This window comes from Chinchilla lanigera, unplaced genomic scaffold, assembly GCF_000276665.1.
Source record: "Chinchilla lanigera isolate Chin_1 unplaced genomic scaffold, ChiLan1.0 scaffold00050, whole genome shotgun sequence".
In the NCBI taxonomy this organism is placed as follows: domain Eukaryota; kingdom Metazoa; phylum Chordata; class Mammalia; order Rodentia; family Chinchillidae; genus Chinchilla; species Chinchilla lanigera.
Window position 1 is genome coordinate 17,547,096 of NW_004955451.1, and position 13,558 is coordinate 17,560,653.

Here is a 13,558-nt window from a genome sequence, read left to right on the forward strand (position 1 = left end):
TATGGTTTTTTTTTTTATATTTGCATTCGTGTCTAACCCTTCTGCCTCATGTCAGAAAATCAACTGAATTTCATTAAACTGGTAAGAATTTGTTTTATGTTTCATTAAGTAACAGTATTGGTAGATAGATTTATGGCCTTCAGATATACTTGAATTGCACATGAACACTTTCAAAGATAAAACTTCTATTACCTTTATGCTAATTAGGCAAACCAGAATAAAATCTGGGGGAAGCTTTGATATGACAGGTCAGATATGAAACTAGTCCATTTACAAAAACTGAACACTTTGTTAAAAAAAAAAATCACAAGTTTAATTGGTTGGCCCTTTCTACTGGGTAACATCTAGTGGATGATTCTTACAAACCATATACTTCTGAAGTACAACCTACAGAAACATACACCCAGCTAGGCACAGTGGCACACATTTCTAAATCTAGCACTTTGGGGCTGAGGCAGGAGATCACCAAAGTTCAAGCCCAACGTGGACAACTTAACCATTTAGCAAGACCTTATCTCAAAATAGAAAATAAAAAAGACCTAGAGATGTAGTTCAGTACAAAGGCCAAATCCCCAATACCACTGAAAAATAAATAAACAAATAAAAATGCAGTGAAACTGGTAAAGCTGGTGCTCCTACCATTTCTAATTGGTGGATTCATTTTTATGGAAAAAACAATTTACACAAAGGCATTTGAAAATTTCCTTAAATTATTTTATCAGTATTCTTCCTATTTGAATAATCTACTATAAAGTTTTAGACAGTTGGGAATTAGTTATGGCCGAAATCTCAAGTTTGGCCTACAACTCAACCTTTTTTTTTGAGACAGGATCTCACTATGTAGTTCAGGTTGGCCTTGGACTCACTGTGTAGCCTAGGCTGGCCTCAAACTCATAGCGATCCTCCTGCCCTGGGGCTTCCCAAGCGCTGGGATTACAGGTGTGTGCCACCACACTTGGCCTAAAATTTAATCTTACTCTGGAAGATACGGTCATTTATTATATGATCGTTTAAAATTTGCCCTTTGCAATACTGAACAGTTTAGATGGAAAGGATTTGTCATTTGAGTGGACAATCATACTCAAAGCCTAACAAGCTGACCCTTTCTGCTGAAGTATTAGTTTGAATGTACACTAACTGTGACATACAGAACAGCCCCAGAAGGAAGAATCAACTGTTAAGAAATTGAAGCAGATACCCTTGATTGGTCCATGGATATAAGCTGACTCTTTCAGAGACTAAGCTGAGAACAAACCAAATCCCAAAATAAAGGTCCCTGATTAAACAGGCTGATGCCACCACCTATTCCTATCACTAAGAATTAAGCCTGCCCTAGTAACTCAGAAGACTTCAAAGCCAATTTACTGACTTTTTCCCCGGCTCCCCCCAAAACAAACAACTTTCTGATCTCCTGATCTCCACTCCACAGAAAGGAAATCTGAGGAAAAGAATTTATGGATTCCAGGGAGAAGAGGTTCTAGGGCTAATTAAAACAAAAGCATAAAGTAAAAACATTCCTAAGTGACTGTCCACACAAACCCTATTTCCACAGGTACCTGGAAAGAATCAAACAGAAGACATGATTTAAATAAAGTTTATTTTTTTAAAAAGGTAATTATTTTTGCAATGCCATGGTTATAGGACTGTGAAGAGGCAACATATCTCCTTTTCTTTATTCATGCCTTTTTTAAAAAACCTTCTGCAAAAGGTAAAAGATCTTGTTAATCTTGCAGTGATATAAAACAGCTCAGCAAACTTTCTTCAAGAGCTAGATAGTAAATATTTTAGGTTTCACAGGCCACCTGTGGTCTATCATGCTTTTTCTTTTCTTTTTTCCTGCGGTACTAGGGATTGAACCTAGGGCCTTTGCACTGAGCTACATGCCCAGTCCTTTAAATTTTGAGACAGGGGCTCGCTAAATCACCAAGTTTCCCAGGCTAGGCTCAAACCTGTGACGCACCTAGTTTCCTTTATAATCTTTAAAAATGTAAAAACTATTTTAGTTTGCACCATGCCCAAAAAGCCAGGTGGGCAGACCAGCTCCTGAGTGGTGGTCTGCTGAGCCCTGGTGGCTCTGCCGGAGCCAGCAAGGGAAGGGCCTAGCCTGCAGCAGATGTGGCTGTGACTGTGACCTGCAGGAAGAGCCCTGCAACCTCTGACTTCCAGGCCTCACCCCTCAGTTGCCCACTGGATGAGTTCATTTGGCACTGACCAGTGCTGTCCTAAGAATCTGTGTCACCAGGGTTCCAGCATTTTTCCTACAAGGGTAATTCCTCCAGTTTCCCTAAACCAGGAACTAGCAGTCATATCAGTCATGATTTAGGGCAAATCAGGATTAAAATCTACTGTTACTCAGGGAGATTCACAATTATAAAAAGTTAAATCTAGCTAACAAGGATATCCTTGCACACAATACCAACTCTTCCTTCTTAAAGTCACTGCCTAGGTGAGGAAAAATGCGTAACTATCTCTACTTAAAGACTTTTTTCTCCTGTAAGCTGAAACTTTCTTTAAAAACATTCTCAAATCTACAACATTCCCTCACCAAATAGTCTGCCCTCTTTCTAGTTTGCTGGCATACACTATCAACTCTGGATTCAGCAGGGCTTTCCAGCTTAGCCGGAGACCGCTACATTTGGGGTAAACATCACCTCCAGAGCAGCCTGTGCTCCACTGCGCACCACCGAGCAGGGGTCCTGGCTTCGCTCCTTCAGGACAAACCTGACTAAGCTTCCTGAATCCTGCTCTTTATCCATGGAAGATTTTTTTTTAAAAAGGAGCTAAAGAGCCTGGGACTTGGGTATTAAAATATAAAGGCTGCCCCCTTCCAGGTCTTTGGTAGAGAGTATCGACTGTAACGTGACTGCCCACACCACCAAACACACACCTATTGTAACAGGATGATTGTGATTTTCCTTTTAACCATGTAAACAAAAGCAGAAACCCTTCGCCGAGGTGCTCAGTCCTCTTACACCCAGCACGGCTTGAGGTCTGCCGGGGGAGAGCAGAGCCACCCGGGGTTACCGCTTCCGCTCCCCTCTCTGTGTCCTTTTCCTCTCCTTTTCCTTGCGTTCCTGCTTGGCTAGTCTGTCCCTCTCCCTCTGTAGCTTGTCCTGTTCCTTCTTCCTCTGGGACTCATCCCGAAGTGAGTCCCGCTCCAGTTTCCGAGCACTGAGGACATCTTCCACGTTGGTGTTTCGGAACAGAGCTGAAGTGAGTTAAGGGATTGAGGCGCAGGTGACAAAGGCCCCAGCTAATATCCTCCTCACCCTGCTGTCCTCTCCCTGGGTCCCAGCCTTCAAAGATAATCCTTGCATTTATCTTGTTCTACAGAGAAATCCTAGTGCTACCAGGGCAATTCTAAAAACATCTTTCAGATTAAAAATCACTTTTTCTCTTAGTTGTTTTTTTTTTTTAATCTATTTTTGTGGGGGCCTTTTTGGCTTTCTTTCCAGGTTTAGCTAAATCTGAATTTTAAAGTACATTATCAAAATGAAGTTTCACTCAAGTGTAAATACATATTCAACAACAGAATATTGCTGGTGTAGCTACGACAGTTTTAATGATAAGAGTATAACTGGAAAATTATATACTTGGCACTATAAAACTGCTTGAGAAGTATGAACTGGGCATGGTGGCACATGCCTGTAATCCCAGCACTCGGGTGACTGAGGCAGGAGGATCACTGCAAGTCTGAGACCCACTTGGACTACAAAGTGAGCTCAAGGCCAGCCTGAACCGCACAGCAAGACCCTGCCTCAAAAGGATGAAAAAAGAAAAAGAAAAATGCTTGAAAAGTTAAATAATCTTACCAAGTTTTTCCTACACTACTAAAGCTTACAAGACTTTACGAGATACAAAATAAATTTAACAATTGTTAGAAAATAACTAGCCAAAAATTGTACTCATGTCTTTTTATGTTTGTTTTCCAAGGCAGGGTTTCACTGTGTAATTCAGGCTGCCACTGAACTCACTATGTAGCCCAGGCTGGCCTCGAACTAGCAGCAACTCCTGCGTCAGCCTCCCAAGTGCTGGGATTATAGGCATGAGCCACCATGCCTAGCTCTCATTTCTTATAATTATAAAAACAAGGTCTGTTAATATCAGACAGGCACCTATCTTAAAGCATGACTTCTTTCTACTTTAATACTTTAGGCTTAGGGGGTGGCTCAAAGGTAAAGCATGTGCCTAGCATGCACAAGGCCCTAGGTTTAACCCCAACACCGAAGTTAATGAGTGAGTGACCCTGCAATCAGCTCTCTTTCCCTAATAACCAGTGTCCTCCTGAGCTCCAGAGTGGATCTAGAAGCCTGCCTTCTCTGGGCAGCGGCTCAGGAAGCAAGTCTGTCAGGAGAGACCTTCCTCAGCACAGGTATTTCACTATGTATATCTCCAGCTAAAGTGTTCAGTCTTTGTACAGCGCCACACAGCCCAGATCTGCGCCCTGGCGTACAGACTGGAAAGCCTTCCCACCAGCCCTGCACAGAGCCCCCCGACTCGCTCAGCCGGAGAAAGTGCTTCTGCAGCAATGTGAACCTTGCAGAGCTCTCCATGACAACAAGCAGGTGGCTGTGGCACACGTGACACAGGTTCACCACCACGGTCTTAAGCTGACTACCTGGACCATCGAGGGTGGGCTCCTTGTGCTGGCACGAGAGAAGTACCTGGAGATAGAGGAAGCCCTGGCAGTGACAACAGAGTAGAAAAGGACCCCCTAGAGGATCTTTGGAGACACGTGGGGACAGACACAGACAGAAGGATACATTTGTCAGAACCGGCATTTACCCCAGCGCCGGAATCGTCATTCTCGTCTGGTTCAGTGACCACCATTAAGGAAAAGTCAGACAGAAAACAAAGGCCTGTACCACCCAACTCAGCATCAGAAACGTGTCCCAGACAGCTAAGCCAGGAAGCAGGCTACACGCAGGGTGGGCCCTGTTGGGGCATGACGGTAAAGTCGGGTAACGCACACACCTGTCTTCCCAGCACTCGGGAGGCTGAGGCAGGAGGATCACTGGCAGTTTGAGGCCAACCTGGGCTACATGACTGTCTCAAAAATCAAAAAAAAAAAAAAAAAAAGAAAGAAAGAAAGAAAGAAAAAGAAAAGAAAATCTCCACTTAGGGAATTGTGTCCAGAGCTTCTATAAACTCTCCTCTTAGAGGCTGAGAAGCAATTTAAGTTATTCTGGGTGACTGCAACCTGCAGGCCAGGGCACAGCAAGACACCTTCTCACCAGCAGTTCCAGAAGCACTGTGCCCAGTAATGTGCCTTCCTGGACCCAACCTCTTCAGCCAGAAACCCTGGGGGGGAATGCCCAGAAACCTGAGTTTCCACACATCCTCCAGGATAGCTGTTGCTTTGCAAAGTTCTTTTCTTACCCAAGAACTGACATTTTTGTCTTGAGGGCTACAGTGCTGCCAACCCTGGCAAGAGAGCCACAAGGAAAACCTGGAATGGAAACAGCTGGAAGCACCCGGTAATTCTTCTCACAGCCCTGATGATGCCGCAGACATTTCTAGAGTGACGGCCCAAGCACAAGGCTCCAACCCCATCCGTGTGCACCAGGGGAGCTGTCCATCTACGTCCCACCCACAGGTGCCATTTTGACCCCCCCACGCTCGCTTTCTGTAGAGTCCCCACTCAAATTCCAGATTTACTCTGGGGTTGCTTCGGCTGTACTTTTAACTACGATCATAGTGGAAAGAGTCCCATGAGACTGCTCCTAACTCGGCGTAACTCTCACAGTACCCAACTTCTGGTTGTGATCTGCCACAAACGTCCTGCTGCCTCCGATTCTTCTTAGTGCCTCAGTAACATTCAGGACACAAAAACCAGCCAGAAAACCATAAGACACAAATGTTCTGAAAGCACAATATAAAAAGGACCATTAAGGCATGATTTGTTTTACACTAAAGTTTTCAGGAATGTACTGATAATGTGTTAAAAACAAAAAGTCTAGACTAAGGGTTCAGCTCAAGAGCACAGCAGTATTTAGCATGTGCAAGGCCCTGGGCTCCATCTCTGTACCAAAATGTGTGTGTGTGTGTGTGTGTGTGTGTGTGTGTGTGTGTGTAGAGGTGAGTGGGTGTATGTGAGCATGCACGTGTGTGTGCATGTAAGCATGTCTACATGTATGTCTGTGTATGTATGTGTGTGCGTATGTGTGTGTGTAAGCGATCAACTCACCTCTCCATGGTTCACAGCCACTCAGAGCCACCGAGAATTGCTTTTTTTTTCTTGGTATCAGGGAGAGAACCCAGGGCCTTTGCGCTGAGCTACATCCTCAGCCCTTATTTACTGAGGCAGGGACTCGATGGGTCACTAAGGGGCACAGGCTGTCCTTGAACTTACTAACTTCCTGCCTCGTGGCACCAGGCTGGCTTAGGTTAGAGGGGAAAACAGGAAATTAAGGGGACACCCCCACACACACACGCCCTTTCCCCAGGTCACTGAGCCACGCCCTGGCTGCAGGCAAGGATATTCCTCCTCATCGGTCACATCAGCATACTGTGCCAGCAGGGCGGCCTTCCTCTGCCGCTGCTCCTCTGACACCACCCGAGGTTTCACCACGATCTGTGCCTGCTTCTCAATCAGTGTGGCGATGGCCTGGACCTCGTCTGGGAAGAGCACAAGAAGGGACGGTGCAGTTACAGAGAGGAAGGGGCTCGTGATTTGAGCCCCCCAGGCTGCACCTGCTGACTCCAGAGCTGTCAGAGGAACCTTCCTAGGGGCCATGAGCAGGCAGGAGCTGGCCCAAGGGGCAACACAGACTAACTGGTTCATGCCCTGAGGTGCTGCTGCTTAGAGAAAAGGCCTGGGAGGTGCTGCCTGAGAATCTCGGGAAAGCGCCCACATGTGCAACCAACCCAGGCTGCGCCTGCTCAAGTTTATCATTATGCCAAGTAAAATTCTTAGGAATATTTTGCTCAGTGTGAAGATGCAGGCCTGTAATCCCAGTATTTGGAAGGCTGAGGCAGGTGGATCAAAAGTTTGAAGCTTGGGCTACATAACAAGATCTTGTCTCGAAAGGATAAAAAAAAAAAAAAAAGAACACAGTATTTTGCCACATTTTAAAATAAGATCAATTATGATCTTATTGCTTATGCTCAGGGAGGAAAGGCACGGGGGTGTAACGCAGCTCTTCTCATGCCCGGCCGCACAGGAGCGTTGTCTGGGGCACACTTAGAAAACACCACTGCCTGGCCCAGCCCAGTGCACCAGGTGACTCTAGTGCAGCAGAGGACTGCGCCAGGTTGTGTCCAAGTTTGACTTTTTTTTTTGGTTTTTTTTTTGGTTTTTCTCCAGTACCGGGAACCGAAAAGTTTGACTTTTATGATTTGTATTTTCTCAGGTAACTTACCATCCTAATTCTGGGTATATGAGCCCATTTCTTTCAGCATAAATTAAGGTGAAGAGCTTAGCTGAAGCAAGCACAATCCCAACTACAATCTGTATTATGAAATGAGAACATGAAAAAGGTGAAGTGAGGAAGATATAGCTGATTGTACCCACAAGGCCAATACGGGATCCTGGAAAGATGAAAAAGCCAGGGCAGTGCACACCTGTAATCCCAGCTACTCAGGAGGCTCAAGCAGGAGGATTCAAAGTCCAAGGACAATCTAGGCAATTTAGCTAGACCCTGTCTCAAAATTAAAAGGGCTGGGGAGATAGCTCAGCACTCCATGGGTTCAATTCCCAGTAAATCCCCAACCTCCTACAGAGAGAGAGAAGAGGAGAGAGAGGGAGGGAGAGGGAGAGAAGGAGGGAGAAACAACCAACCACCAACCCAGGGAAGACAACCGTGTTCAGGCCGATAAGGTAAAATGGAAAAGGTGAAAGGAAATCAATGTTCAGTAAAAGGTTAAAACCACCTGTAATCCCAGGACCCTGGGCAGCTGAGGAAGGAGGATCAAAAATTCAAGCACAGCTTGGGCAACTTAATAAGTTGGCAAGATCCTGCCTCAAAAGAAAACATAAAAAAGGGGCTGGAGATGGAGCTCAGTGCGCAGGGCTGGGGTTCAACTCGAAGTAGGGAGGGAAAAAAAGAAGAAAGCTAAAGCACACTGCTGGCAGAAACCTTGGTGGGCATCAGTGTCCGAAGGAAGATGTGAAACTCCCTGGGGTCCCCTGCACAAAGGTTCCCAGAAGAGGCTCTGGGGTGACCACAAACACCAACGCTACCTTCTTTCTTCACTTTGGGAACAACATTCTGAGATTCCGACCACCGTCCCACAATCTCTTTGCAGATGGTAAGGAGGGAGTCTTCTTCCTAGTGGGCAAAGGAGACCAATTAATATTCTGAGAGTTCAAGAAAGCAACAGCCACCTAAAGACGAGCTGCCAGAGGCATAGCGCTCCCGAAGGAGGGGACCCGGGCCGAGGTCTGGGCCCAGAAGTAGAGCAGGCTTCAAAACGTGTGAGGGGCCGGGATACAGCTCAGTGGCACAGCGCCTGCCTGGCAAGCATGAGGTCTTGTGTTCGATTCCCAGTACCAAAAAAAAATGTGTGACAGATTCAGCCGGGTGCCAGCACACACCTTCAATCCCAGACACCTGGGAGCTCAAGGCCACCCTGAAATATACCATAAGACCCTATCTCAAAAAAATATAGGTAGATAAACTTTTAAATACATATATATTGCATTTTTAATTGACAATAATTGTATATAATTGTGTGTTGGGCTGGGGATATAGCTCAGTGGCACAAGTGCCTGCCTAGCAAGCCCAAGGTCCTGAGTTCAATTCCCGTACCAAAACAAAACAAAACAAAACAAAAAACCAACCCATATAATTGTGTGATACAATGTAATGTTTTGATATGTTTCCACTATGGAATGATAAAATCAAGGTAATTACAAGGCTCATCTCACACACTAGTTTTCTGTGTGAAAACATCTAAAATCTATTTTTTGTAGCAATTCTGAAATGTACAATGCGCCATTTATTATGGTCACCACTCAGACATGGGTCACTGAAGCTTCCTGCTCCAGTCTCACTGAGAATTTCTACCCTCTGACCAGCATCTCCCATTTTCCCTTCCATGCCTCCCCAGTTCTTATTCTTTTGGTGCAAAAAATCCATCACCTAAGTCAAAAATCACCCCTTGAATTTTTCCTCAGCTGACACAGTCAGAATATTCTCCAGGGTTTATCAGCGTCCACACTACAGCACACCCAGGGCTGGGGGACACGAGGGATGGACAGGCAGAGGGGCCAACCTGACTCCAGCACAGGGTCTGGCACGAGCCAGTCCATCTCCCGCTCTGCACAGTAGAACAGAAACGATGCTGGCTGTGGTATCAGACACCCTAAGTGCCTATACCAGGCCTGTGAGCAAGTCTGACTTTCTGACCTTTATTGTTACTGGCTCCTGACTACAGTATACACCATGTTCTTGAAACCTGCCTTGAATTCCTGCTCACAATCTTCGTAATTCCTAAGACTTAATCATAGCCCAATCTAGCAACTGATTTGGATGTGCTTCCTGTTTTTCCTAGAAAGCATTTGATATAAAAGGGGTAGCCAGGAGTTGTGGCCCACACACTTGTAATCTCAGCCCTAGAGAGGCTGGGGAAGGTGTATCTTGTATGTGAGGACAGCGTAGGCTACATAACATGAGCCTCTCTCAAAAAAATGCAAAAAGTTAGGGACCTCTAACATATATGCGTCCAGATGGGCTGACAGAAAGCAGAACTGTGGCCAGGCATGGCGGTGCCCACCTGTAATCCTAGTACTTGGGAGGCTGAGGGAGGAGGACTGCCATGAGCTTGAGGCCAGCCAGGGCTCATAGTGAGTTCAAGGCCAGCCTGAGCTACATAGTGAGGCCCTGTCTCAAAAAAGAAAGAAAGAAAAGAAAAAAAAAAAGAGAAGAAAAAGCAAGCAGCACTTTAAAATATGTGTTCAATGCACAACACATCCCTTTGGCCCTTTTACTCTTCAGCTGTTTCATGGACAGGACCCTTGCTCCACTGCATGGTTTCCGCCCAGTTCTTCCCAGCCAGTTTCTACAGAGGAGGGTGAGGAAAGCCATGAGAAAATCAAACATGGCACATGAACGGGTCGGGGTGACAGGGACTCTCAAAGGTGATTCTGTCTTCTGCAGCTTATGCTCTGATACACAGACACAAAGTACTACGTTTTTTCTAGATAACCACCTCTTCTCTCAAGAGTCTGTTAGCAGCATTTATCAACAGACACACAGGACACCATGAAAAGGGCTGGGTAAGGGAATGACACCCAGAAGTACCGAAGTTATTTTAACAAGCTCATCACTGAGTCTTTAGAAAACTCCCAACTGGAAGCAAAATTCAAGGACCAGGCACAGGGGCACATGCCTGTAATCCCAGCCACCTAGGATGCTGAGACAGAAAATCAAAGTATGAGGCCAGCCTGGGCAACTTAGTGAGACCCTGTCTCAAAATAAAATCTAACAAAGGCTGGGAATGTAGCTCAGCGGTGGAACAAGTGCATAAGGCCCTGGGTTCAACCCCTACTACCACCAGAAAAAAAGAAAAAACAAAAACTAAAGTTCCTTGCCTCTTATTCCTTACCCTGTAATCTGCAACATCAGGGTCCAAGAGAAGATTTTATTCTACTGGGCTGTATTTCTACCGAACTCCCAAGCTGCTCTACAAGCTTTGTTAAAGTTTTCCACTTTTTAGGGCAATCTCAACACAGCAAGTTTGACTCAGAGGGTTCTCGCCAGAGGGATGTGGGACAGCTGCCCAGTGAAAGGTTTCAATCATGTGCCCATGAATTGCACTTCCGCTGAGATTTTTTTTTTTTTTTTCTTTTCCTAGTATGCCCTGTAACCTTCACGGAATACTTTTGGATTTGAAACTGTTTCCTACTTTCTACAAAATATGTTTATGTATGTTTATATCTATACAGGATTCCTAATATCCTTTGATTTTCTGTCCATTGTGACAGGTGCCAAAGGATAAAGCTTTTGCCGGCTTTCACAGCAGCGGTCCAGTTTGCAAGACCTCTGCATCACAAATACAAAGACAACCCTAGTTCCCACAGCACTGGCAACAAAACAAGCACATGTACTTTTCAGCTCCTATTTCACGGAAAGAGTCTGTTGGGTGCCACAGATCAGCAAATCGAATCCACCATAACTTTGTGTGGGAGTGGGGGAGCGGAGATGAATGTAGCAGAGAAGATCAGGCTGGAAGACTGGACATTTTGATGGCTTCCTAAGTAAACCCTAAGTACGCATTTGTGAACTAGCGATCTGCTAAGAGGCCAGCTGGCACATTTCTCTCCGAGCTCTCATCCACCGCCCGCCACACCAATGATCGCCAAATGCCTAAACCCTGTAAAAGATCAAGCATGACACTGCTTTCAGCTCCGCCCACCCCGAGGAGACCTCTGCCACCAGCTCACCTTTTGTGGGCCCCTACCTGCGACGGAACTTCCTACCGGCTTTGGTCGTGGACCCCTACCTGCGACGGAACTTCCTACCGGCTTTGGTCGTGGGACAGCCCCAGGCACTGCCTCCCCATGGGCAGACAGCCCAGAACGTTTGGCTCCCCCCGCTGAACACTGAAATGGAGGGGAACGGGACTGGTTTTCGGGACTGATGACGACCCTAACCCCGATCGCACTTAGGTCTTCAGAGGGAGCCGGAGCGCCCCCTCGGACCCTCCGCTTCCATCCTGGCAGGGAAGCAGGCCCTCCTCTCACGGCCCCGCGCTCGGGCCAGGAGCGTGTTCTCCCAGGGAAGGCCACGGAGCCTCCGTGAGCACGAGTGGGGAAGGGGGTGCCACGTGCCGACCGGGTTTCGCTGCTCACCAGGAAAGCACAGAGGATGCACTGCAGAGCGTCCAGCTTTTCCTCCTCCTCCTCCTCTTGCAGGACGCCGAGGATGTAGGCGCCATACACGGCTCGGTCCACTCCCAGCGCCTCCAAACGCCCATCCAGCCAGGACCCGAAGCCCCCGCCACCGCCATCGCCCGGGCAGGAGGAAGCCGCGGCCGCCTCGCTGGGCGCCGCCATCTTGGGGCCGGGGTCCTACTAGCCCTCGAGGCGCCCGCCGCAGTGCCTGACGGCCGCGCCGCGGGCCAAGGCGCATGCCCGGGAAGCCCCGCCCACCGCGGTCACGTGGACGCGGGCGGGCGCGGTCAAGGCTAACGCTGCACACGTGCACAGTCCAACCTCCGCTGGCTCGGCGTCTCTGCGGTGCGGGGAGCCGGGCCCGGCCTGCTCCGGCCGGGCTGTCCCTCCTTCTCCAGCTACTTCTCGAGACCTGGACCGCGACCTGGTGGCGGAGCCCTGAGAACAGACGTGGCTGTCACCAGGCTGCGCCTCCGAGGCGGCAGCCGGGCGGCGGGAGCGGCACCGACGCAGGGTCGGGGCGGAGCTGCCTGCTGGTCCGGATAGCCTGGCTTCTTCCTGCGGAGGACAGAGCCTGGCCGGGCCCGGAGTCGCGACTCGGCACAGGACTGGGGGACGCCCGGAAAGTGCCCGGATGTGCGCGTGACCGGGCTCTCCCTGCAGGTCACAGGTGCACGTGTAGGAGTTCGGGCCGCTGTGCCTGATGGTGCCAGTCCGTGCGCTCCCGAGCTGGAGTGCGCCCCCAGGAGGCGGGGCAGAGGCAGCTCGTGGAGTCCGGGCAGTCTTCATGACCTCAGATGTTCCTTTCTCTATTTTCCTTTCGTACAGGAGCCTGAACGCAGGACCTTGCGCATGCTCCTCCCACTGCCGTAGGCCTCACGAAGGACTTTTGCTGCTGTTTTTGCAGTGGTGCGTGTGGAACCCAGGACCTCACATGGTAGGCAAGTGGTCCACCACCGGGCTACAGCCCTAGATTATTTTTTCTTTTGATACAGTGTCTAAATTGCCTAGGGTGGCATCACACTTGGGATCCTCCTGCCTCAGCCTGCCAAGTAGCTGGGATTACTGACATGCACCAGTGTGCTCATCTGACAAAAGATTTTCAAAGATATCAACAAATTTCACAAACTGAGTGAAGGCTCTCCACACTCTAAACTTCAAGAACATCCTCCTTGGCCAGTGCTGTGTGCCAGTCTGTCTTGGAGCCAGCCGGGTATGGACTGAAACCTCCAAAAAAGTGCGAGCTAAATAAACCTTCCCTGCCTTAATTTTGAGCATCGGTATTTTGTCTCAGCGAGGAGAGAAAAGTAACCAACACAATTAGTTTAGTACCAAAGTAACAATGGACATGAGTTTTAAAAACTTCCTGTTAGGCTGGGTGTGGTGACGCACACCTGTAATCCCAGCGCTGCTGACGCAGGGTTTCCTGGGCTCCGTGGTTCAGGGCCACTCGGAACTACATAGTGAGACCCTGTCTTAAAAAACAATAACAAAAAGAAAATGTGAAACAGACTCATGTGTATAGACAAATGACAGCCTTACAGAAGAAAATTTGAATGCCTTTGTATACTATAAAAGGGTGCCTTAGCCGGGCATAGTGGCGCACACCTGTAATCCCAGCACTCGGGAGGCTGAGGCAGGAGGATGTTGCGAGTTCGAGACCAGCCTGGGCTACAAAGTGAGCTCAAGGCCAGCCTGAGCTGCATAGCGAGACCCTCTCTC

The 13,558-nt window shown here is 48.0% G+C and overlaps 1 protein-coding gene across 2 annotated transcripts; it reads right to left on the reverse strand.

Annotated features, from left to right (window-relative positions):
• Window positions 1-1,578: 1,578 nt before the first annotated feature.
• Window positions 1,579-12,073, reverse strand: Ccdc43 (coiled-coil domain containing 43). 2 transcript variants are annotated; one of them, XM_005394533.2, is made up of 5 exons: window positions 11,795-12,073; window positions 8,183-8,270; window positions 6,483-6,618; window positions 4,764-4,819; window positions 1,579-3,208 (listed from the first exon to the last, which is right to left on the reverse strand). In XM_005394533.2, the coding sequence occupies exons 1-5, from the start codon at window positions 11,996-11,998 to the stop codon at window positions 3,021-3,023; spliced, it is 672 nt and encodes a 223-aa protein (XP_005394590.1). In that variant the 5' UTR covers window positions 11,999-12,073; the 3' UTR covers window positions 1,579-3,020. The 2 variants fall into 2 exon arrangements, with proteins under 2 accessions (XP_005394590.1, XP_005394591.1); XM_005394534.2 differs by lacking the exon at window positions 4,764-4,819 and having other exon boundaries at window positions 3,038-3,208.
• Window positions 12,074-13,558: the final 1,485 nt, after the last annotated feature.

What these genes read in the sequence shown, in the direction of transcription:
- Ccdc43 (XM_005394533.2), bottom strand. Translation starts at nt 11,998, where the DNA reads ATGGCGGCGCCCAGCGAGGCGGCCGCGGCTTCCTCCTGCCCGGGCGAT. An exon ending in GATGTGACCGATGAGGAGGA is followed by an intron (nt 4,820 to 6,482) that starts ATATCCTTGCCT and finishes AATGGTGGTCAC; the next exon opens with TGAACCAGACGAGAATGACG. An exon ending in AAATGCCGGTTCTGACAAAT is followed by an intron (nt 3,209 to 4,763) that starts GTATCCTTCTGT and finishes AACTCACTTCAG; the next exon opens with CTCTGTTCCGAAACACCAAC.